Source organism: Octopus bimaculoides, chromosome 8 (genome assembly GCF_046866305.1).
Source record: "Octopus bimaculoides isolate indiv1 chromosome 8, ASM4686630v1, whole genome shotgun sequence".
Classification (NCBI taxonomy): domain Eukaryota; kingdom Metazoa; phylum Mollusca; class Cephalopoda; order Octopoda; family Octopodidae; genus Octopus; species Octopus bimaculoides.
Window position 1 is genome coordinate 10,925,409 of NC_142935.1, and position 26,984 is coordinate 10,952,392.

At 36.5% G+C, this 26,984-nt stretch overlaps 1 protein-coding gene across 1 annotated transcript in view; it reads left to right on the forward strand.

Moving 5' to 3' along the window:
* The window catches only part of LOC149134313 (unconventional myosin-VIIa-like), a 62,838-nt gene extending 37,301 nt beyond the window's left edge, over window positions 1-25,537 (forward strand). The window contains exons 3-14 of the mRNA XM_089356898.1: window positions 7,796-7,942; window positions 9,021-9,205; window positions 10,365-10,486; window positions 13,668-13,810; window positions 14,957-15,070; window positions 15,584-15,737; window positions 16,881-16,957; window positions 18,552-18,811; window positions 21,823-21,901; window positions 22,396-22,527; window positions 24,679-24,814; window positions 25,416-25,537. Of these exons, the coding sequence (XP_089213024.1) occupies window positions 7,796-7,942; window positions 9,021-9,205; window positions 10,365-10,486; window positions 13,668-13,810; window positions 14,957-15,070; window positions 15,584-15,737; window positions 16,881-16,957; window positions 18,552-18,811; window positions 21,823-21,901; window positions 22,396-22,527; window positions 24,679-24,814; window positions 25,416-25,537 (1,671 nt within the window). The remainder of the gene's footprint in view (window positions 1-7,795; window positions 7,943-9,020; window positions 9,206-10,364; window positions 10,487-13,667; window positions 13,811-14,956; window positions 15,071-15,583; window positions 15,738-16,880; window positions 16,958-18,551; window positions 18,812-21,822; window positions 21,902-22,395; window positions 22,528-24,678; window positions 24,815-25,415) is intronic.
* Window positions 25,538-26,984: the final 1,447 nt, after the last annotated feature.

Genomic DNA, 26,984 nt, shown 5'->3' on the forward strand with positions numbered 1-26,984 from the left:
ACTCCAAGTGAGTCTAGATCAAACGCGCCAATCATAAATCATCATTTCATATCTGTTTTCCATGCTGGCATGGGTTGGACAGTTTGACTGGAACTGGCTAACCGGAGAGCTGCTCCAGGCTTCGTTTGTCTGTTCTAGCATGGTTGCTATGGCCAAATGCCCTTCCTAATGCTAAGCACTTTACAGAATATACTGGATGCTTTATATGTGACACCAGCACAGGTGTTTTTTAGGTGGCACCAGCACAAGTGCCTCTCCACTACATGCTGTTGGGACCATTGTCAAAACATCTATAGTTTTATGTCTAGGTGCTGACCCCAAATGGCTTTGTAAGCACAAGGCCTGCAATTATAAGAGAAAGAATACGTTATTACCATTGAAAAGATGAAAGGAAAGTGAACTTTGGTGTAATTTGAAATTAGAATGTGAATAGCCATAAGGAATGCCGCTAAGAATTCTGCCAATGTGCCTCCTTATTGCCAATAATAATAATTGTTGTTTCCAATTTTGGCCCTTTCAAGTAGCCAATTCTAAAACAGGTAGGAAGAAATAGATTGGAGAAAGAAATTGATCCCAATATTTGACTGGTACTTTATGAATCCCACAGGGATGAAAAATAAATTAACCTTTACCAGGATTTGAAATCAGAATGCAGAGGACCAGAAGAAATAGCGTAAAGCATTTTATCCCACGCTCTAATCATTCTGCCCCTCTGCTATCTTAAAAATGGAGGTGAAGAGCTGAGATTTAAATATACCTGTATGGGTGTACTTTAAATATTAATCTGACCCAATCATTGAAGGTGCCATGTACTTCACTAAACCTATGTCCTTAAAACCTAAATAAATGACACCAAATACTATAGAACAGTTTATGCAGCTCTTAGTTGTTTTCAACGACTCCCCTACACTGAAATATCTATATATAGAAATCAGTCTAGGCCATCATTCCACACGGGTGAACTGTAAAGTAATAGCAGCCAAAAATATGAGTTTATCTTAGAACAAATTTCAACATTTTGGCAATAGGAAAAAAAAAGTAATTATGTTTTTTTTTAAATATGTGGTGCAATAAATATTGGTAAAACTGTGTTGGTAAACCTTTTTGTTGCTGTATTTCTGATAATCTTTAAGAGATTCGCAAAATTCTGAAAGGCTTTACTGAACATTCCCTGTATATTTTTGGGGTGGGGTTGAGCACAGAAATTTACATTATGTCCAAGGCGTAGGAGTGGCTGTGTGGTAAGTAGTTTGCTTACCAACCACATGGTTCTGGGTTCAGTCCCACTGCGTGGCACTTTGGGCAAGTGTTTTCTACTATAGCTTCGGGCTGACCAAAGCCTTGTGAGTGGATTTGGTAGACGGAAACTGAAAGAAGCCTGTCGTATATATATATATATATATATATATATATATATATATATATATATATATATATATATATATATATATATATGTGTGTGTGTGTGTATGTTTGTGTGTCTGTGTTTGTCCCCCCCCCCAAACATCGCTTGACAACCGATACTGGTGTGTTTACGTCCCCGTAACTTAGCGGTTCGGCAAAACAAACCAATAGAATAAGTACTAGTCTTCCAAAGAATAAGTCCTGGAGTCGATTTGCTTGACTAAAGGCGGTGCTCCAGCATGGCCGCAGTCAAATGACTGAAACAAGTAAAAGAGAAAGAGTAAAGAGTAAGAGTATATTTATATATATATATATATACACACACACACGCAATGGGCTTCTTACAGTTTCCATCTACCAAATCCACTCGCAAGGCTTTGGTTGGCCCATGATGGCCACAGTAGAAGACACTTCCCCAAATTGTCATGCAGTGGGACTGAACCCAGAACCATGTGGTAGGAAAGGAAGCTTCTTACCACAGCCACTCCTTTATATAGGATCAAGCTTTGGCTGTGGTAGACAAGACTTGCCTAAGGTGCCATACAGAGAAAAACATATTTTTGTGAAATGAATTTCTGAACTACAAAACCATGTTTGCACCTATGTTTATATTAAAAAGGAAAAAGGAAAATTTCATTTCTTTTTTTCACTTTTGGAATAATTAACATTCCATTTGTTTCTTTATTTCTTTATTCATTTGTTCATTTTTCTGACAAAGGCCTGTTTAAATTATTGCTGCAGTTCACCTAGTTTTCAACTCTGAGTCAATTCGGCTCGTTATGTCACTCAGACTATAATTTTCATTTTTTTTTCTGTCTTTTTTTTTTTTTTGAAATATAGAATCCTGTTGAAATAGCATGAGACTCTTTAATTACTCGGTATTAATTACTCAGTGTAAACTTTTAATGAAATACTCTGATTTCATTTATGTGCAGGTGGTAATTGTGTGGTTAGTGAGTTTGCGTTGCACCCAGTCTCACTGTGTGGAACTTTGGGAAAGTGCCTTCTATTACAGCATACAGCACAGATCCTTTATTTGAGGAGACAATTTCTTTAACTTCAGCTGAAAATCACCATGTTTTGTCATTTCAAGCCAGTTTCTCTTGGCTTCCAGCAAATTGTCAACTGCACTGAATCCACATTCGACCAAATAAGATGAAGGAAAACGAATCGATAATCCTCTTGGACAATTGATATTGAAACAGAGAAACAAACGCCTAACAGATGCAGATACTGCACTTGGTACACTGATTGGTCATAGCTACATCGATTCCCATGGTTTAAGTATAAATATTGCATGGCGATGGTTTTTGTTTTTCGTTTCAATGTCCAAAGATAGGTTTAAGGTCGACAAGTGTGTGCTCAGGTCACTTGCAAAAATGTTCACGGCCCACACTAATATATGTCCCACCCCAATTTTCCCATGCCCCACGTTAGCAAACACTGACATAGATGGATAAGTCTTGGGGTTACCTCTTCATAGGAATATGATTTGGCCACTTCAGGATAAAGAACTCAAAGTGCCTGGTCTGAGTCTTAATATAGTTTATTAAAAGCAATCAATCCATTAAAATATGATTTGCTTCATCTGACTAAACAAAGCGTATTTTGTTGGCCTCGTTATTTTTAATGAGACACGTGTGTGTGTGTGTGTGTGTTTATATATCTTTTATCTTTTACTTGTTTCAGTCATTGGACTGTGGCCATGCTGGTGCACTGCCCTGAAGAGTTTAGTGAAACTGATCAACCATATTTGTTTTTAGTCTGTTACTTATTTCTGTTGGTCTTTTCTGTCAAACTGGTCAGTAAAGGTGAGCATAAACAAACCAACACTGTTTGTCAAGCAGTGGTGGGAGACAAACACAACAGCACACACACAAAAATATATATATGTGTGTGTGTATTTATATACACCATAGATTTCTTTCAGTTTCTTTCAACCAAATCCACTCACAAGATTTTGGCCAGTCTGGAGTTATGAAAGACATTTGTCTAAGGTATCACACAGTGGGACTGAACCCAAGATCACATGGCTGGGAAGAAATCTTCTTAGCTACACAGCTACACCTGCATCTATAGGTGTCTATTCATCTGCAAAATTAAACGAAGAATTCTGTGTGAAATAAGAATATTCAAAATTAGTTTACTGTTGATGTAATCATCATCATTATCATCATCATCATCGTTTAACATCCGTTTTCCATGCTGGCATGGGTTGGACGGTTCGAGTGGGGTCTGGGAAGCCAGGAGGCTGCACCAGGCTCCAGTCTGAAATATTTAAATATTTTTCAAATCACAGTCCCACATGGAATCTGAAATTCCTTTGTGACTGATTTTTTTATTCCTTCTCCCCACCCCCTTGCTTGTTACTCTTCTCCAGAAAATAGGGGACATCTTTTGGTACCCGTCATACATGAGTCAGCTGTTTGTTAGGGTCTCGGCTGGTTAAATGGCTCCTCCCTCACCCTTTACTTTTTAGGAAGTGATAATGTTCTGTATGATGATGATGATGATGGCACTGGGATCAAATATTTTTGTAACCCTAGGAAACCATCAAATGTTAAATTTGTGTGTGTGCGTGCGTGCGTATGAATGTTTTATCCAGGTGTGAATGAACATGTATGTATGTATGTGTGTGTTTGTGAGTATGCACGTGGGAATGTGTGTGTGTGTGGATGCGTGTTTATGCATGTATGTATTTGAATGTGATGGTGTGTGATTGTGTGGATCGTGTGCATGGGTGTGTATGAACGTGTGTGTATGTGTATATATGCTTGGAATGTTCTTTGATATGATTCATCCAAAGGTAAAAAAAAAAAAGAAAAAAATTTTTAAATAACAAAATAAATAAATAAAGCAGACGTTTAAAAATCAATATAATTGAATGAGGCCATTACTGTGTGTCTGTATGTCTGAGTGTGGCTGAAAAGCATTTTATCTCACCATTTCTACTGGGAAACAAAAATAATAATAAAAATAATAATGATGATGATGATGATGATGATGATAAAGAAAAAGAAATCTCTAATATTCCTTGATATTGATTTCTATAAAGTTTTTAATTTCTATCACTTTCATATGAGTCTGCATATACAAGTGGATGAGCGTAAATGCAAGTGAGTGTGTAAGCCTGTATCTGTGTGGGAGCTGTGTTTCTGAAAGACTAGCTTCATCTCTTTCTCCCTTGTCTTATAATATTTCTGTTTATCCCGCCTCCATTTATCATTTATATAAAAAGATATATCATTTTACTATTTCTGAAAATATCTCATTTTGCCTTCTTCAGGATTTAAACAGCTTTTCTCTTTTTTTCTTCCTGCATAATATATATATATATATATATATATATATATATATATATATATATATATATATATATATATAATATATATATATATATATGTATATATAAGGCATTTAACACAAAAAACTGGTTTTTCAGCTTTAGTTGTAACCATATCTTATTTTATTTTTCTATTCTTCCTCCCTTGTTTTACTCACACACACACACACACACACACACGCGCATAAATAAACACACACACAAACTGCTAAACACACGTACACACGTATTCACTCACGCACACATTCCAGCGTAGACACCCTGTTTAGCACCCAGAAAGTTAACCCTCATCAACCTATGTGCTATTTATTCGTTTATTTGAACACTTTCCTGTTTTCAAAATGATAGTTTATCTCGACCAACAGTTTTGATTTTAGTTATTCATTACTCTTCACTTAAAATTTGCCCTTGATTAATGACTTATTAAAGTTTTCAAGATAATTGTAGTTACACATTCACACACACACACACACATGCCTATTCACATGCATGTATACAAACATGTACATTCACACATACCTTTACAGATTCACACACTCACAAATACTGGTACGTCCATTCACAAAGAGTTCACACACATTTTGTACACACAAGCCTACATACTCCATACTCATGCATGCAGGCTTTCTCTCTTTCTCTCTCTCTCACACATACACGCACACAAGTAAGTACACACATACACACAGCTACACACACTCTCTTACGCACACATCTCGTGTACACATACAGGCTTACACACCCACAAGCACACATTCATAAGCTCACATTTGCAGGTTAAAGCACACACACACACACACACACACACACACACACACACACTCTTTCTCTCTCTCCCTCTCTCCCTCTCTCCTTCTCTCTTTCTCCCTCTCTCCTTCTCTCTTTCTCCCTCTCTCTCTCTCCTTCTCTCTCCTCTCTCTCTCTCCTCTCTCTCTCTCCTCTCTCTCTCTCCTCTCTCTCTCTCCTCTCTCTCTCACACATGCACATTCGTGTGTGTTTGTGTGCTCCTACACATATTAGTTTAAGTTCCTTAGTTGTGGCCATGCTGGAGCACCTTCATCTCTGATAATCACATAATAAAGATATCAGAGTACTCATTCCTTCTTCTGTATTTCCTGAATCATTGTTATTGTTTAACCCCAGGTCAGCACTGGTCAAGGTGACCTTTAATCAGAAGTAGTCCAGCCATGACCATCCCATCCCTTTTTGTTTTTCTGGCCCAGTGTAACTTGGGCTACATATTCTAATTCACCGTGTCCTTTTCTTTAAGAAAGGATCTGATGTGAGGCATAATTGGCTGCTATTTCCAACAAATCAAGCAGTTACTCCTTTATTGATTGAAGTGTTAATTATGTCTAACTTGAACAGTTTTGTCTCAATCAATCAGGTGTGTGTGTGTGTGTGTGTGTGTGTGTGTGTGTGTGTGTGTGTGTGTGTGTGTGTGTGTGTGTGTGTGTGTGTGTGTGCAGATAAAGAGTTCCCTAGATGAAGCTTCACATTTCTTTAGACTTTAGTTCTTCAAGACTGTGAAATGGGAATTAAAATTCCTCTTAAACACCATTATTTCTATGATTTATTTTTCTCTAGCTGTACCTAATAAATTTTCAGCTATTAATTAATTGTTTACAGTCAAATTTAATTAACCATTTTTCATACTTAACAATAAACTATTGAAATATCTCTTGCAAGAAATTCAGACAAGTTCCATGTTTTCTTGGAATATTTGTTTGTTTGTTTGTTTGTTTTATACAGTGAATGTCATTTATAATAGCATCAAATTCATTATGAAGAAAGTCTTGGAGTCTATTTTCCAAATCATTTAACCTTTTTGATACCAATCTATTTGAGATCACCTGTAGTTCTGTGTTATAAACCTCCTGTTTTAAATTGATCTAAATTAAATCCTTCCATCAAAACAGCATGTTAATTTATTTTTCAAGGTATTAGTTTAATAATAATAATAATGTTATGTTACTAAATTCTTCATTATTTTCAAAATTAATCGAAAGAAATACAACATATTTCAACAGACATATGGTAACAAAAGGGTTAAATTGATCTAAATTAAAACCTTCTATCAAAATTTCATGTTAATTTGTTCCAAACACTGACTTAATAATGACAAAATTTCTTTCACTAAATTTGTTATTTTCAAAATTATGTGAAAGAAAGGAAGCATATTTCAACAGAAATATGGTACCGAAATAGTAATTGTGTATATACATCATCATTATCAGCATCATCGTTTAACGTCCATTTTCCATGCTGGCATGGGTTGGATGGTTTGACTGAGGACTGACAAGTCAGGAGGCCACACCAGGCTCCAATCTGATCTGGCAAGGTTTCTACAGCTAGATGCCCTTCCTAACGCCAACCACTCTGAGAGCGTAGTGGGTGCTTTTTATGTGCCACCAGCACGACGGGGGCCAGTTAGGTGGCACTAGCATCGGCCACATTCAGATGATGCTTTTTATGTGTAACCGGCACAAGAGCCAGTCAGGGATGGGTGGGTGGGTGGGTGGGGGGGTTCTGGCATCAACTACGTTTGGATGATTCTTTTTACATGCCACCGGCATGGGGGGGCCAGTCAAGCGGCACTGGCAATGACCCACACATGAATGGTGCTTATTGTGTGCATGGAAGCCAGTCAAAGCACCACTGGCATCGGCCACATTCAGCTGGTGCTTTTTACGTGCTACTGGCACAGGGATCACAACTACAGAGACTTTGAATTTAATTCATGGACCCCCAGTACTACCTTTGCAGATCACTAATGGTCTCTGGACCCCAGGTTGGGAACTTCTGTCCTAACTACTCGGCCACACATCTTCACATTAGACAGACAAAAATTAGAACCAAATATTTATGATAAGGATTTTTATAGAATTTAATGTTTCTTTTTTTACTTGTTTTATATGTCTATTAATGATTTGGGGGGGGGATGCTGGGTTGTGGTTAATTCTAGGGTATATTTTGCCCTTTTTTTTCTTCAAAAACCATCTTATTAACCAATCAACATCAACTAATATTTTGATATTTCTATTTTTGCAGGAGATATGGGTTGATGGCAAAAGACAAATTCGTCACATGCACACTTCTTCCGTTTCCGGGGTGGAAGACATGATTGGATTGGGAGATTTGAACGAGGCTGGTATACTGAGAAATCTGTCCATACGATACACGAAGGATTTAATCTATGTAAGTACTAAAACTTCTGTCCTTCATAATCTCATGTTTTGAAACATATTGGCTCATTAGTCATCATCATCACCATGGTCATTATCAGTATCATCATTACATCATATTTCTTCCAAATCTTTATGTTCTGAGTTCAGATCTCACCAAGGTCAATTTCCAGGGTCGATAAAATACCAGCCAAGTACTGGGATCAATGGAATCAGTTAACCATCTTTTGTCCAGCTTTACATTCTGAGTTCAAATTCCACCAAGCCTGACTTAGCCTTTCATCCTTTCAGGATCGATAAAATAAGTACCAGTTGTGCACTGGGGTTAAAATTAATCAACTTACTGCTGACCCGGAAATTGCCAGCCTTGCACCAAAATTTGAAACCATTATTATTATTATTATTATTATTGAAGGCAGCATTTTGTCTGTCTTCTGTTCCTGAGTTCAAATTCCATCGAGGTCGGCTTTACCTTTCTTCCCTTCAGGGTCCATAAAATAAGTACCAGCTATACATTGGGGTTGATGTAATTGACTCTATTATTATTATTATTATTATTATCAAAAAATGTGGTGAGCTGGCAGAATCGTTAGCACACCAAGCAAAATGCTTAGCACATTTTGTCTGTCTTTAAGGTCTGGGTTCAAACCCTACCAAGGTCGACTTTGCCTTTCATTCTCTTGGGGTTGATGAATTAAGTACCAATGAAACACTGGGGTCAATGTAATCAACTAGTCCCCTCCCCCAAAATTTCAGGACTTGTGCCTATAGTAGAAAGGATTATTATTATTATTATTATTATTATTAAAAAGTTCCTAGTTATTAATTATAATTGTGTGTCTGTCTATTGGGTTGTATATGCGTTATGTTGTGTGTGTGTATGTTATATCGTGTATACTGTGTTGTTGTATATCTGTGTTTGTGTAGTGAATGTGTGTGTGTGTGTGTGTGTGTGTATTAGTTGTGTTTCTGTGCTGTGAGTGAATGCTTACATAAATATTCTATGGAAGCACATTTTGCTGAAAAAAAAAACCAAGCATCCTACAGTAGCATTGAAGTTCCATATAAAAGGTATTTTCTTATATTTACAGACCTACACTGGATCAATTCTTGTTGCTGTGAATCCCTACCAGGTGCTCCCTATTTACACACCTGAAAGTATTCAGCTGTACAGGGACAAAAAAATAGGAGAACTCAGTCCTCACATATTTGCTATTGCTGACAACTCTTATTTCAGTATGAAAAGATACCAACAAGACCAGTGTGTAATTATCAGGTAACGAACACATTATTATAATAATTAGCGTGTAAGGTGTTGTTGTAATTAGTGGGTGAAGTGCTACTGTAATTATCTCATCATCACTACATCCACCCCCACTATGATTGTCACCACCACTACCACCATTACTACTACCACCACTATCACCATCACAACAGCCACCGCCGCCACCTCTACCACTACTGTCGCCATCACTACTGCTATTACTACTACCACCACCACCACTTTCACCTCTCTCTCTTTCTCCCTCTCTCTCTTTCTCCCTCTCTCTCTTTCTCCCTCTCTCTCTTTCTCCCTCTCTCTCTTTCTCCCTAACTCTCTTTCTCCCTCTCTCTCTCTTTCTCCCCCTCTCTCTTTCTCCCCCTCTCTCTTTCTCCCTCTCTCTCTTTCTCCCTCTCTCTCTCTTTCTCCCTCTCTCTCTCTTTCTCCCTCTCTCTCTTTCTCCCTCTCTCTCTCTTTCTCCCTCTCTCTCCTCCCCAGTCCTACCCTCTCTTCTATAATATAAGTAGCCATGTAGCCCCTCTACAAGAAGAAACTTGTTCTGTTATGACCCCCTTCTCTCGTACTTTAACCCCCTCATCTCCTAACATAAATCCATTTCCCTTTCTACTGTGGCCCTACGCAGTCAAAGAGGGTCTCCAGTCTTACAAGTTGCAGGGTGAAATCATTAGTGCTGATGCCATGAAAACGATAACCACTAGAACATGTAAGGAGGTTGGCATTTGGAAGAGCATCGAGCAGTAGAAACTGTGCTGAAGCAGACATTGGGGCACAATACACTCCTCTCACCCATCGCACCCTGTAAAACTATCCAGCTTGTACCAGCATAGAACATGGACATTAACCCTTTCATTACCAACCCGGCTGAAACCGGCACTGGATCTGAGTACAAATGTCTTGTATTCACAAGTTCTGAATTAAAATCTTCCATCAAACCTTAGTCACAATTTATGTTCCTGACACTAGCTTAATGATAAAGAAGTTATTTTACTAAATCCTTTGTTATATTTAAAGTAATTGAAAGAAACACAGAGCATCTCAAAATAAATACAGTAACGAAAGGGTTAACTGATAGTTATGAATAATTTTTGAAGTCACAAATTTCTATAGATAGTAGAACTCAATACTTAATGGTGGTGTCTGTTTTATTTTACAGTGGGGAATCAGGGGCTGGCAAAACAGAGAGTACCAAATTGATTTTACAGTTTTTAGCTGCCATCAGTGGTCAGCATTCATGGATTGAGCAGCAGATATTGGAAGCTAATCCAATTATGGAAGGTAAGAAATTATATGGCATTTCCTTTCCCAAAGAATTGTTTAGAAATATTTGTTTAAATCAGTTTTAGTTTTTTTCTGTTTCAAACTATTTTTTTCTTTTATTGTTATTTTATGTATTGAAGGGAATCTGCAGCTGCTGATATGCATACAAACATTCATCCATCCCTCCATCAATCAATCAATCAATCAATCAATCAATCAATTAACATCTTAGTTGATGTCAACATAAACCTGAAGATCAGCAATAAAGCAAACACCAATGCTGAATTATTGAAAAATTTACAGCTGCTCTACCTGGATTACAAATTTAGGTTTATACCTGTAATTAGTGGAGCACTAGAATATGAAACAAACTACCATAGCACACCAATCTTGAGAAATTAGTGTTTTCTAAACCAGAAAGGAGAAAGCTAATTAGAAGGCTACAGATACAACCATCAATGGAATTGTCAAAATATGCAAAACTTTCCAAAAGTTTAACATATAAGTACAAATGCATATGTCAAGACATGCAGCTGTATATATGAGCCTGCATAAAACAAAATATATTGGTCCACACATGTATTGACTCCAAATACTTGAACCTATACATGCATGCACGAAAATCTGATTGATGTTGTTGAAATTCCAATGAAGGAAACTTGAATCTAGGTTAGAAACCAGCTCTTTCTCCATTGGTGAGAAATCTGGAATTAAGATTGAATAGTAACAAACATACATGGTGGAAATCATTTCACGACCAAGTAAGACCACTTCTTAAACTCAGTAAATCCATGCAAATGTTCCAAGAGTCCAAGAAGTATCTGTTTCTAGTGGAAAAGGTGTTGTACAGCATTGGATCCATTTTTCGATGGAATCAGCTATAAAAGCCAGAGGCTGAGACAACCAGAAACCAATATTCACTTCAAGATTTTCTACATGTGTTTCCCTTCTCCTAGAAGGAAGTTATCACAAGAACTAGGGGGTCATTCACTCCCAGTGTTAGTTAACCCATAGCTGGGACCCTGACGGGTATTACTGTTTGGGGTCAGAATAGACCTGGAAACAATAATGGCTAAGTGGTGGTTCCACATTCGTCAAAACTCTTAAACTCCCATACCAGGGTCCCACTACCAGATGCAGTTTTAAAGTCATACCCAAGGCATACATACATAAATGCGTACATACATACATACATACATACATAACGCGTATGTATGTACATCCATAAAACAGCACCCAGTTTTGGAAGCTATTTTGTTAAAAACCCATTGTCTCAATGTTCGGGTTTTTCAGACTAGTTATCAAGTTACCATGACAACAGACAATGATAAACAAATGAAATAAATAAATAGTTTTTGATAAATTACAGAACCTGTTATTCATGTAATCTGAGTTGTTGCCATTGACAAGAAAAGGTAAGGATTCTATGAGAACGATAGTGGTATGGCTGCAGTGATGTTGGTCAGATCAAAAGAGAGACAAAACATGCTTAGACTTGGATATGTCATGGAGATATAATTATTATTAATCGCAAATAAAGAGAAGTTGTATTGCAATATAACAGACACTTCATGTAGAAAAATATTAAGTTAACAGAAAAATATTTTCGAAAGTTGATTGATTGATCTTGTGTGAGAGAATTGCTTGTTCTTTCATGCGTGAAAGGTTAGTCAAAAGGTTAGACTGAACAAAAATATCTTTCTCTTTTCACAGTTTGGAAAAGATAAACAAAATAATGAAAATCATCATCATCATCATTTAACGTCCGCTTTCCATGCTAGCATGGGTTGGACGATTTGACTGAGGACTGGCAAGCCAGAAGGCTGCACCAGGCTCCAATCTGATCTGGCAGAGTTTCTACAGCTGGATGCCCTTCCTAACGCCAACCACTCCGAGAGTGTAGTGGGTGCTTTTACGTGCCACTGGCACGAGGGCCAGTCACACGGTACTGGCAATGGCCACGCTCAAGAAGGTGTTTTTATGTGCCACCTGCATGGGAGCCAGTCCAGTGGCACTGGCAAAGACCTCGCTCGAATGATTTTCTAACGTGCCACCAGCACAAGTGCTAGAAGGCAATGCTGGTAACGATTACGCTCAAATGGTGCTATTTACGGGCCACTAGCACGGAAGGCAGACAGCTGCTCTGGCAGAGGGACAGGTTGCTTGCTGTGCAGTTGGGAAAAGCAAAAGGGGTAGACATTTTTGATAAGGTTTCTAGTCAAAAGATTCCTCTCACACACTTTCTATAACAATGGTTCTCAACCCTTTTATTTAAATCACTTTTCTCACAAACCCCTTTTAATAAACTTATATATTCCACACATATATATATAGGAGAATATACGAAAAAACAACAACAGACGAGGACAGGTGGTGTAAATAACAAAAGGATGTATTAGTATGATGCTCAGGAATACGGAAAGTCTTTGACGTTTCGAGCTGGGTAGTTGGTGTTAGGAAGGGCATCCAGCTGTAGAAATCCTGCCATAACAGTCACAGAAGTCTGATGCAGGCTTCGGCGTGGCCGGCCCTTGTGGTACTGTCCCACCCATGCTAGCATGGAACACAGACGTTAAATGATGACGACGATGATGATGATATTCAATTAGAGGTTAAACAGCCTCGTTAAGGGATAGTCATATCCAATGAAATATTTGTTCATTGCTTAGTATTTTTTGTGAATAATAATATTCATAAAATATTACGTCTAATTATAAATCTTGATTTATAAATATTCAAAAAAAGAAAATTTAGAAAATGAAGATATAGCATTAATATTATTTATTATCTACAAAAATCAAACCTATTCTCTTACAGCTGTTTCAGTTTACCCTAAAAGATTAAATTACAATAATTAAATCATTATATTAGACAAAATCATCATCAGAGGGGTTGAAAAGATATACCATTAGGTTATTAGGTGTTTATATATATATATATATATATATATATATATATATGAAATTTTGAATTTAGTTCACAAACCCCCCCAGTACTGCCTTTGTGGACCACCAGGGGTCCACAGACCACAGGCTGGGACCCACTGTTCTATGATGTCTGCATAGTTTCTTGAAGAACTGATTCTAAAATATTAGAGGAATTAAACATTCTTCTTGGTTCTATTGTCTGTAAAATTTTAATTTGATTCTTTTCAAAGTATTTGAAATTATTTTGTTTTTTTATTTTCTAATTTCTTCAGCCTTTGGCAATGCCAAAACCATTCGCAATGATAATTCTAGCCGTTTTGGGAAATATATTGATATTCACTTCAATAACACTGGCTCAATTGAAGGTGCCAGGATTGACCAATATCTTTTGGAGAAGTCAAGAATTGTGAATCAGGTGAGATCCAGTTCCTAAACACACCTCTTGATGTATCCTTTGATACTTTTGTAATATATCTCATCTCTTGCCAGGATGTGGTGGTCTTCATTCATCATTTATATTTATGACCACAACAATTTAACAAAAATATTTTTATAGATCAATGATACCTTGTTGATAAATATCTTTTAGCTTTTTCTTGTTTCAGTCATTAAACTGTGGCCATGCTGGGGTACCACCTTGAAGAAATTTTAGTCAAACGAATCAACCCCAGTACTTATTTTCTCTAAGCCTGGTACTTAATCTATCATTCTCCTTTGCTGAACTGCTAAGTTAGGATGACTTAAACACACCAACACCAGTTGTAACTATGATCTTACTGTGCTGACACAAACAGATTAATAACCATACTGCAGCAACACAAACAGATCAACAGCAACGACCATACTGTAGCAATACCAACAGATTGGTAATAACAACTGTATTGTAGAAACGTCAATAGATCAATAACAATGGTCATACTGGAGCAACATCAACAGACCAGCAACTGTACTGTAGTGATACCAAATTGAGTTTCAAAGCTCAAAAGATAGGAGAGTCATGACTGGAATACATTTTCATCATAAATCTGATCAGGTCCCACCTGAAGTTAAACAACATGGTTCCAGGTTCAGTCCCACTGCGTGGCATCTTGGGCAAGTGTCTTCTACTATAGCCTCGGGTTAACCAAAGCCCTGTGAGTGGATTTGGTAGACTGAAACTGAAAGAAGCCCGTCGTATATATGTATGTGTGTGTGTGTGTGTGTGTGTGTGTGTGTGTATGTTTGTGTGTCTGTGTTTGTCCCCCCAACATCGCTTGACAACCAATGCTGGTGTGTTTACGTCCCCGTAACCTAGCGGTTCGGCAAAAAGAGACCGATAGATTAAGTACTAAGCTTACAAAGAATAAGTCCTGGGGTCGATTTGCTCGACTAAAGGTGGTGCTGCAGCATGGCCACAGTCAAATGACTGAAACAAGTCAAAGAGTAAAAAAGAGTTACAACAACAAACAATGATTGTCATTTTATGAAGATACCCAAAGTCGTTTATACAGAACACCAATTAGTGTTTAAATTGATGCACCAACTCTTGCTCATCCTCATCCTTTTCCTCCTTTCCTTCCAGGCTCCTGATGAAAGGAATTATCACATATTTTACTGCATGCTAGCTGGAATGAGTCCTGCTGAGAAAGCTCAGTTTGAGCTGACCGATGTTAAAAACTATTACTACTTGACTCAGGTAAATCACACATTTCTTACTGTTTCTTGTACATGATCAATATATACTCTTCCTCCCTCTCTCTCTCTCACACACACACATATAATTTCTGTATGCTTTGTCTGTACCCCTCCATTGTATAAACCATCATCACTATACATTCCGTCTCTCTGTTGTATATCATCATAATGCACTTCAATTTCTCTCTCTCTCTCTGTTTTACCTTCTGATTCTTTACCTCATTATGTATACCTAATTATCTCTCTCAATCCTTCTCTCTCTCTCTCTTCAAATTTTTAATCATTTCTTTCCTTTTCCTATTTTAGCCTGTCTTTCCTTGTCTATTTACTTGTTTGTCTTTATGTTTATTTATCTATTCATCCATTCATCCATTCATCTTTCCATAATATTCTCACTCTCACTCTCTCTCTCACTCACTCTCTCTCTCACTCTCTCTCTCTCTCTCTCTCTAAGAAAGAAATTCTAATCACTCATGTTAATCTGAGATTTATTTGCCAACCTTTCTCCCCTCAGGGTAAATCACTGGTGTGTGAAGGGCGTGATGATGCAAAAGAATATGCCAACATTCGTTCAGCCATGAAAGTTCTTATGTTCAAAGACAATGAAGTGGTTGAAATTCAGAAAATCTTGGCTTCTTTGCTTCATCTTGGCAATATTCGTTACAATGGTAAGTATTGACTTCTTTTCTGTAAACTCAACACGAATATATAGCATCACTTCATTTTATACACTTTCCTTGATAAATGTACTGGCTACAGCCCTTGTTACTTGTACTTAAAATGTGACCCCTTGTCGTGAGGCACCTTACATTTAGTAAGATTGGGTAAGATTGTTTATAATCAACAGGATGGACCCAAGTACATAACTGGTACTTATTTCAGAGGAAAGATGCCCTTCCTGTCAACAACCCTTATTTGTTTCTAAATTAAGTAATTTTTCCCCATGCCCAGGCAACATGTTTTCATGGATGATTAGAAATAAGCAACACTGTTTGTATAACAGTGACACTCATTTACGACTATTGCACAATGTCAAGACAAAGAGATATGCACACACACGCACACATCATCATTATTATTTTAACATCCATTGTACGTGTTGGCATAGGCTGGATGGTTCCATAAGAACTGGCAAATCAGAAGATTGCATCATTCCCTGTTTTCTGCTTTCGGGTGATTTCTATAGCTGGATGCCCTTCCTAATGCCATATATTTATTTCTTTATTGCCAACAGCGGGCTAAACATAGAGGGGACAAACAAGGACAGACGAAGAGATTAAGTCGATTACATCGACCCCAGTGCATAACTGGTACTTATTTAATCAACCCCCAAAAGGTTGAAAGGCAAAGTCAACTTCAGCAGAGTTTGAACTCAGAACATAACAGTTGACAGCCTGGCATGCTAACGATTCTGCCAGCTCACTGCATATATATTGCTAGCATGGAAAATGGTTGTTAAATGAAAATGTTCATGTCCATCTTCTACGCTGGCATGGCATGGCATGGATGGCTTCAGATGAGCTGGAAAAGCCAGGAGATGAACCAGGTTCCATTGTTTGTTTTGGCATGGTTTCTACAGCTTCATGCCATTCCTAATGTTGCCAGCCACTTTACACAGTGTACTGAGTGCTTTTTATGTGGCAACAGCACCAGTGCTTTTTGAGGCTTCTTTCAGTTTCCATCTACCAAATCTACTTCTGTTCTTCTGTTTTGTATAGTAGCTAACGTATCTTTAAATTGTTTCAACTCTCATATATTCATGTATATATATATACTTTCATCTTTTTCTCATCTCTTTCTTCATCCTCCAGCCATTCAAGTAAACAATATTGATGCCAGTGAAATTTTGGACATTGCCCATGTCAAAAAAGCTGCTCAAATGCTTGGAGTAAGTTTATATTTTAATATGTTTTCTTCACCAAAACATCACCTAAATCTTCTCTCTCTCTCTTTCTCTCTCTCTCTCTCTCTCCCAGCATTAAAAGAAAACAAAATACAAGCATTACTCATGTAAAAAAAAAAATCACATGCCATCCCCTTCCCTCCTGCACATCCCTCTTAAACACAAGCTGCGTACAAGTAGAGCCTTCACAATCACTCCAAGTATTATATTTCACTATCACCATGGATCTCTTCTGGCAAAATCACATCTTTAATATAGCTGCAACTGCATCACAAGGACTGGCCTTCCTTTTCAGAGACAGAAGCTACACCTGTCCTTAACAACTGAAACTCTACAAAGCTTGAGTAAGGTGCACAATAATGTTTTACTCCCACATGTAAGAGGGCACACCCATGCTTCCCAAGGAGGTGTCCTTAACTGGATCTGGAAAAGAGCCACCTGACTGACTGGCACAGAGTTACTCACAGACATGCTCCAGACTTCTTCCCACAGGCACAATGTCTTCTCTTTTCACATTTTCTACTGCTACCGTAATGGCCTCTGCTCTATGGCACTAGCTGGGCTCAATGAAGAATTTAATAAAATAGCTTTGTCATTATTAAGTTGGTGTTTGAAACCTAAACCAACGTGGAATTTTGATGAAAGATTTTGATTTCGATCACTTTAAAGCCAGAAATTTTTATCATAGAACCAAGGGTAGCCTCATGGAGGTTAGTATAAAAAGGGTTAAGCTGGTGTTTGGAACATAACATGAAAATTTGATGCAAGGCTCTTTAAAATGGGAAATTTGTATTATAGACCCAGAGGCAGTCTCAGACAAATCCATATCAAAAGGGTTTAAAAGGGTGAAAAACAAAAATTGAAAAAGGGTGATCAATAGCTTAAGATTGTATCCTTTCTTCACTCAAACTGACCGAAAAAAGATCTAAATTTTATTTTATTCTCTCATAATATTTATAGATAAGGTAACAATCTGGCAGGGTTCTTAGCACCCTGGACAAAGTGCTTTATATTTTGAGGTCTGGCTTTATATTTTGAGGTCCAATTCCCAGAAGGTCAACTTTGCTTTTCATCTCTTCAAGGTCGATGAAATAACTACCAGTTAAGCACCAGGGACAATGTAATCGACTATCCCCATCCTGCAGAATTTCAGGCCTTGCGCCAAATTTTAAAGCTGATATTTCATTATGGGTTCAGGTAGTGAGCAGGCAGAACCATTAGCATGCCATGCAAAATGCTTAATGGCATTTCATCTGTCTTTTCATTCTGAGTTCAAATTCCACCGCGGTTAACTTTACCTTTCACCCTTTCAGAATTAATGAGGTAATTACTAATTGAGCACAAGGGTTAATTACATCAACTAGTCACCCACCCCTATTACCCTAGACTAGAAAGGGATATTTATACATAAGAACATCTTTACCTTTCACCCTTTCAGAATTAATGAGGTAATTACTAATTGAGCACAAGGGTTAATTACATCAACTAGTCACCCACCCCTATTACCCTAGACTAGAAAGGGATATTTATACATAAGAACATCTTCATTTATTGTTGTTTTTTTTATTTTGTTATTCAGGTGGACGCACAATCTCTCATCGATGCCCTGACCACTCGTACTATCTTCACCCGTGGTGACAGCGTCACATCTACAATGGGTACAGCTTCCTCTGTTGATGTCAGAGATGCCTTTGTGAAAGGCATCTATGGCCGCATGTTTGTTTGGATCGTAGATAAAATAAACGAGGCCATTTACAAACCGAAAATTTCACCAAGTCATTACAGAACTAGTATTGGGGTCTTGGATATATTTGGATTTGAGAACTTTGATCATAATAGGTAAGGACAATGTTTACTTGACGTTCTGTTGTTTTAACCCTTCAACATTTAAACCAATCATATTACACCCAGAAATTCTATGCATTTTATGCTCAAACCAGCCAGATCTGGTCTCTTACACCTACCCTACAATATCATTCATCATCATCATCATCATCGTTTAATGTCCGCTTTCCATGCTAGCATGGATTGGACGATTTGACTGGGGACTGGTGAACCAGGTGGCTACACCAGGCTCCAATCTGATTTGGCAGAGTGTCTACAGCTGGATGCCCTTCCTAACGCCAACCACTCTGAGAGTGTAGTGGGTGCTTTTACGTGCCACCAGTACAGGAGCCAGTCACGTGGTACTGGCTCGAAATGGTGTATTTTACGTGCCACCGGCACTGGCAACGATCTCGATTTGAATGTTTTTTCATGTGCCACCAGCACAAGTGCCAGGAAGGCGACGTTGGTAACGATCACGCTCGAATGGTGCTCAATATCTTGAAGCTACAAGATAATGCATGATTAATTCAAAACAATACTAAAGGATTAAAAAGAAAAGAACAGTCTCAAAGATTATGTATATGAGTGAATATATTTGGGTGTATTTACCATCATAATTGGTTTAACATCCACTTTTCCATGGTTGCATGGGTTAGATGGAATTTGTTGAGGCAGGGTTTCTACAGCCAGATTCCCTTTCTGTTGTGAAGCCTTACCTGTTTCCATATAAGGTAATATTTGTCTAGGGAAAACTTTTTATCATGGAAGAGTGGAAACAAAGGATACTGCTTATATGATAATGATGCTCATTTACAACGAACATGTGATATCAAAACAAAGTGACTGTAACAACCACACATACATACACACATATGTATTTGATTATGCAACTGTTTGTTTGCATAATGAGATCTAGTTGTGTTTCCTCAGGCGATGTTCAAGTGTTGTCTCTGTTAGTTTAAAATTGTCGATTTCAAGGCTGTCTTCTCTGTTCATCATGATTTGAATTTAGTAGTAGCTGATAGACCCATGCCATTTGCCGCTACTAAATTCAAGCCATGACAAACAGAGGTGTTGGCCTTGAAGTCAATGATTTTAAACCAATGGAGACAACACTCGTATATCATCTGAGGAAATACAACTAGATCTCATTATGCAAACAAACAGTTGCATAATCAAATATATGTATTCTTGTAGAACTACGTTGTGTCAAAACAATTGTAGCAAATTATAAATAAATGTTCAACTATACTCCTTCTTGACTCCAATTTCTTCAATTTTACATTCACATGTGACGAATGCCCAAGCTTAAACTTGGAAATATATAATAATACTACCGATAGTACTGTGTAATTCTGAAGGTGGATGCGCTTTATACTGTACTTTACCACATTCCTAACAGAATATAACATATATATATATATATATATATATATATATATATATATATATATATATATATATATATATGTAGTGTGAAAAATATCTCCTTTTAAATTTACTGTCATTTAATAATGTTATTTAATGTTATTGCAGTATCTCTTTATGACCTTACTTTGTTTTACCATCATTTAATAATTAAACTACAGAACTAATTGATAAATGAATTATTGATTGCATTTAATTACTAAATCTAAAGCAGCTGTTATACTAATTGTTCAACAGAAATGAACAACAGTGTTCCAATAGCCATTTTAATGTGAATCAATTCCCAGAGAATAATCAATAGAAATGTGGAAACTAAGATCAGATTTGCAAATGAAAGAGTTAATTCAGTGAAATATTTATAATCTGCAATACTCCCTTATACCCCATCACCACTACCCTCTCCTTTTTCCAGTTGGAGTAAAGATGTGCTTTGTAACTTTTGGGACATCCTGTATTTAACCTACCTGACCTCAGTGTTTTGGTTAGCATTCTCTCCAAGTGCATTCAAGTTGATGTTCCTAAGCTACTCCAAAGATTGAACCCAGAGTCCTTACTCTAACTTTGTATGATCTTCTAACCTATTGTGCTGAATGCTATTATATTTAAGGTACCTTTCAAGTATTCATCTCTGTAGTATTTTTCTTTTTATATCTTTGATGGAGACAAATACTTGATGGTAATTCTTAAAAGTACCTCTAAAAAATTGACACAGTTTTCTGCCAAGAGAAATGGTTGATGGAATTGAAGACCAGACCCTGTTGATAAAATGAAATATAGTTTTAGGAACTGGGAGTTTGCTGAGGAAATAGTAACACAGTAAGTTGCTAGATTAGACACCCCAAAACTCTATGTACCTTTCCATTTGTATCACTGATTAAGATATACTTACATACAAATATGGTAAACACCTGTCATGTCTACTGAAGATGCAGGTTCAAGTTCCACTGGCATCCTTTGACTATTTCTATCCAAAAGTTTTCAAACCAATATTTTTACACTGTTATTTATAGCTTTATCTACTTCAAGGCTCACCATTCCAAAACAAGAATTATTCTACATTCTCTCAAGCTTATAAATTCTCATTTCCATTCCGACTTTTGCATTCACCTTCTTGTCTATTCTCATGCTTTTTCATAGACCAGAATCCTTTCTTTTCTTTTCTTTTTCCAAGTAAGACCAATCATATTCTGTACTTTAGTCTGAAGAATTGCTTCAAGATACAAAACATGTTATATAAATCTGCCAAATTATTGTATCTCTACATCTTGAAACTATTAGTAGCTTTTCTTTTGAAATTCTGTGAATATTAAATGATATATATATATATATATATATATATATATATATATGTATGTATTAAGATATTGTTCTTGTTGTTTCATACCAAGTCAGCCCAGATGGAGCAGACACCCTTTAACGCACTATAGAGTGTGATAAATGGAATGTTTAGTTTATTTGCTATTTATAGCAGGTCAAACAGTCAAATAGAAACCTTCTCTAAGCTTTTTTATGATAATTGTTAAATTAAAAATGGTGGACAGAAATTTGCTAACTAATTAAGTTAAATATCATTAATTTTTTGCTTTTTATTTCAGCTTTGAACAGATGTGTATCAACTATGCCAATGAAAATCTCCAACAGTTTTTTGTGCAGCATATCTTCAAGTTGGAACAGGTAAATACCATTTTAATGTCTGTTTATTCCATTTACAGCAACTACATTGCTTGGATGTGATGGTTTAATTTCTACACTATACTCGGAGTTGAAGTTCTGTTTTCATTGTGCCATGTAAAGAGCAGTCGTGCTGGCATCGCATACAAAAAATCCTTGCTGGTACCACATAAAAAGCACCAAGTACACTCTGTAAAGTGGTTGGCTTTAGGAAGGGCGTCCTAATGCAGCCTCCCGGATTACCAGCTCTCAGTCAAACCATCCAACCCATGCCAGCATGGAAAGTGGATGTTAAACGATGATAATGATGATGATGTTGATTTTAACTCCATTTGTAAAAAAAAAAACAAGGCATAAATATTTCAACTCCATTAATTAATAAACAACCCATGCTAGCATGGAAAGCAGACGTTAAACGACGATGATAATGATGATGATGATGACTGCCTTAGTAATAACAGTTGTTTTGAAAAATATATCCATTTTTTAATTTCCAGGAAGAATACAATAGTGAAGGCATCAACTGGCAGCATATTGAATTTGTTGATAACCAGGATGCTCTTGATTTGATTGCTGCGAAACCAATGAACATAATCTCTTTGATTGATGAAGAAAGTAAATTTCCCAAGGTAAGATGATAAGACATTAATCATGTTCTTTAGTCCCAAGTCAGCCCTGTACTTCATCAAATAGTTAATTGATTAATGTTAAAAAAAAACCTGATGTACATAATTGAGGAGCTGTTTAATTTAAATGACAATTTATGTATCATATTTAATGTATATACAAATTCAATAGGCCAAGTTATTGCAGTATTTGTCCTGAAATAACATCTCTTATGACTTTGATGTGTTAAAAGCAATAAATATCAGAGGGAGATGAAGAATAACTTTGGCAAGCAGCTAGCAAGAACACCAGATTCACCTCAGCTGTTTTAGCCTTTTTCATGCTCAGGCATGAATTCATTGTCTCTGATATAGGAAGGAATGAATAAAACATTTACTGATGTTGCAAATAGCTGCCCAACTGAATAAAAAATCAAGTATACACTATTGAGCTAGTATTAGATGAAAATAGATATATAGGTATCATACCTACTAGGGCTTTACTCTCATTCGTTGTAGCAGCTGTAGGCTAGAAGGGGGCCACATGGGAGGCCCTGCACCAGATAGCTGGATGTGATTGAGGAAAATCTCCAGAGGCTCAACATCACCTTGGAGGATATAGAGGGGCTGGTAAAGGGATGCTAGCGATGGAGAGCACTGGTTGACCTGGTTAGCTCTATGCATGATGATGTCTCTGGGACCACTAACGTAGGATGATCCTAGCCTCATCAAGCAAGAGTATAAAGCAAAGCAAATGCAAGCATATATGTATATTGTATATACACAGTCAATAGGCCAAGTTACTGCAGTATTTGTCCTAAAAGAACATCACTTATGGACTTGCTTTGCTAAAAATGTAATAGATATCACCAGTAGTGACTGGTAAGAGCAACAGATGCCCTTTCGCTTTGTTTTTTTTTTATAGTTGTTGACGAGTGGAAGGGGTAGGCCTGTGACCTTCACATACCCTGCATGACTAGTGTGCTTGATGTCTGTAATTGTTTTGTTTTAAAAGTTTCCCAGGTCAAAAGATGAGCAGAGAGGAATTTCGAAAGGGCAGACATCCTGGGGTGAGAAAAGACTTGGAAAAGTGATTACTGAAGGGCTAAGACAAGTGGGTTATGAATGATGATTGAATGATGGGGGCATGAGATCAGCCATTTCTGGGGAACAGCAACCACAAGAGTAGTTATAGAAAAGACAGAGAGAGAAGACTGCATCTCTGTGCTTATCCTGTATTTTAGTAAATCTAAGACTCATTTTTCTAGTGTGTTTTTATCATTCTTTGAAGATACCAGGGAGTGATCCTAAAAGATTTGACTGCTATTCCTAGCAGCTTGAGTGACTGCAAAGTACCTTGCTCATTGGATAATTAAAACATTAAGCCATTACCTACCAGTGATCTCATATGAGATCACTTAAAAATTACAAATTTTGTAATTATCTATCAATATTTACACATATCTAACCTTTTTGCTATATCTACTAGGTATATTTCTCTGATATTCAAATGAGGTTTGCTAATTTTTCACCCAATATCTCGCTTATTTCTATTTAAAATGTTATTTTGATCATTCCAGCGTGTTTCTAAGACTGTTTTATGCTAGAAATCAAAGTTTCATTTAAAAAATTCCAGTTAATAGAATTATGGTAGGTAATGGGTTAATGTGAAACATTGGTTGCTGCCAGCTAAAGTTAATTACTTTCTCCCCTGTCATTTTTATTACCATATTTTTATATTCTGTCATTGTTTCAATTAACATTGAAAATAAAGAATTTAGTAAAATAATTTTGTCATTTTTAAATTGGTTTCTAAAACATAAACATAAAATTTTGATTCTGGGTTTTAAATTATATCACTCTAACCCTTTTGTTATCAAATTTTTGTTGAAATATTCTGCCTTTGTTTAATTAATTTTGCAAAGAATGAAGAATTTAGTAAAATTACTGTCATTATTAAGCTAGTATTTGGAACATAAATTAATATGAAATTTTGACGCAAGGTTTAAATTTGATCACACTGAAACCAAAAGTTCATATCATAGAACTAAGAGCAGTCTCAAACAGGTAATGCACCCTGTTTCCTTTATTTGAATCCTACAAACTAGGTACCATATGCTACATGAACTTTCAGACCTTATTTTCTTTACAATTTATTTCTGTTTGTTTCTTCAGGGAACAGACTCGACTCTGTTGAGTAAACTCCACCAACAACATGGCAACAACAGCAACTATCTACGAGCCAAATCAGAAATCAGTATGGTGTTTGGTCTTAACCACTTTGCAGGAGTCGTCTTTTATGATACCAGAGGTAAGTTTTATTGTTTTATTAGCAGCATTATTACTGTCTTTGCTAATCTTTCACAATTGCACTTGGCTGCATGGCTAAGAAGTTTACGCTCTAGCCATATGTTTCTGAGTTTAGTTCCACTTTGTGACACCTTGGGTCTTCTGTTATAGATTCAAATTGGCCTAAACTTTGTAAGTGGATTTGGTAGACAGAAATTCTAGATAGAATAAGTACTCGGCTTCCAGAGAATAAGTCCTGGGAGTCGATTTGCTCGACTAAAGGCGGTGCTCCAGCATGGCCGCAGTCAAATGACTGAAACAAGTAAAAGAGTATTAGGTTAGTTAAAATATATTTTTGACATATTTTATCTGCAGCTACCATAAAAAAAGAATTCTCTCTTGTGGTAAAAGATGTAAAAACCTAACGATAATTAACATCTTCAGTTCATGGTGCAGTTGATGATATTTAAGCACAATCACTTTTAAAACAGTACCCACAACAAATCCTGGAATTGTCTGAATTTGTAGAACCCTAAAATTTCTCGTTTGTAAATAACAAATTATTATTGTTTTCGTTTGTTTTAATTGCTTATGGTTTTTCTTAATTTTATTTTTAATTTTAGGATTCTTGGAGAAAAATCGTGACACTTTTAGTGTGGATCTGATACACTTGGTCCAAACTTCATCGAATGCATTCCTTACCAACCTCTTTGTTTCTGAAGTCAGCATGGTAATATTTATTTAAAGAATTTTTGTTTTGAAAAATTTACATTTCATGAACTTGATCATTCTAATACAGCTTGATCATTTTGTCAGCATTTTTCATCAGAAATATGTTGCCTTTGTTGCCATCAATTTTGAAGATAAAAAAGAATTTAGTAAAATAATTATCATTACTAATCTAGCATCTGGAACATGAATTAATTAAAATCTTTAAGGAAGGTTTTAATCTAGATCAATTATAAAAGCATTGCACATTAGTAAAATTAACCATTTTGATACCAACCTGCCTGAGATAGCCCTTAGTTTGGTGATACAAACTTCCTAATATAAAGTGATTTGAATTGAAATCTTTTATCATAATTTCACGCTAATTTATGTTCCAAACAGCAGCCTTTTTTGCAAAATTCATTATTTTCGGAGGCTGCAAGCTGGCGGAAACATTAGCCAGGCAAAATGTTTAGCAGTATTTTGTCTGTCTTGCTTGACATTTTCAGTTCAAATTCCGCCAAGGTCAACTTTGCCTTTCATCCTTTCAGAGTCGATAAATTAAGTACCAGTTGTGTACTAGGGTTGATCTGATTGACTGTCCCTCTTCCCAAAAGATTTCAGGCATTGTGCCTAAAGTAGAAAAAAAAAAAAAGAAAATTCATTATTTTCAAAATTCATTATTTTCAAAATTCATTGAAAAAAAAAGAAATGTATTTTGTCTGAAATATAGTAAGGGAAGGGTTAAGAAATAAACATAATTCTCTGATAAAAAAAATTCTGATTCCAAAATATATTCTAAGGATCAATAGCAAAATATTTAGAAAAATTATTGAATGGAAATTTTTACTTCATTTTTTTTCTTTATTTCATTTGTTATAAATGTATTTCTTTGATTTAAGGGAAACGAAACAAGAAAAAGAGCACCTACTTTAGGGGCCCAGTTCAAGAAATCCCTGGATTCACTAATGAGGACACTCAGCAACTGCCAACCTTTCTTTGTGAGATGCATCAAACCAAATGACTACAAGAAACCATATGTAAGTTACATAGAAAACTTTGAGTATGTGGCAGTAATCTCAGTTGTTTGAGATGTCTAATATATAAATGTTGGTTGGTTTCTGCAGTCAAACTTTGCATTATACGAAGGGGAGAGAGAGTAACCTAAGAGTTGCCACATGAGTGTACATACTAAGCTTGGTGGCAGGCAATGGGTGCTAAACATAGTGAGAGTGAAAGAATCATAGAGACAGAGGAGGAGGAGAGGAAGTAAATGCTACAGTATACAAATGAGAAATTTGTTTTATTTAATGGTAATATATGAGTAACGACCCGTATGTGTGCTCCAGCATGGCCACAGTCAAATGACTGAAACAAATAAAAGAGTAAAAGAGTATATACATTATGAACAAGCAGCATGTGCATTTATAAGATATATAGACGCATATATGAGACGACAGAAACAAATTCGGGTTATAAACCAA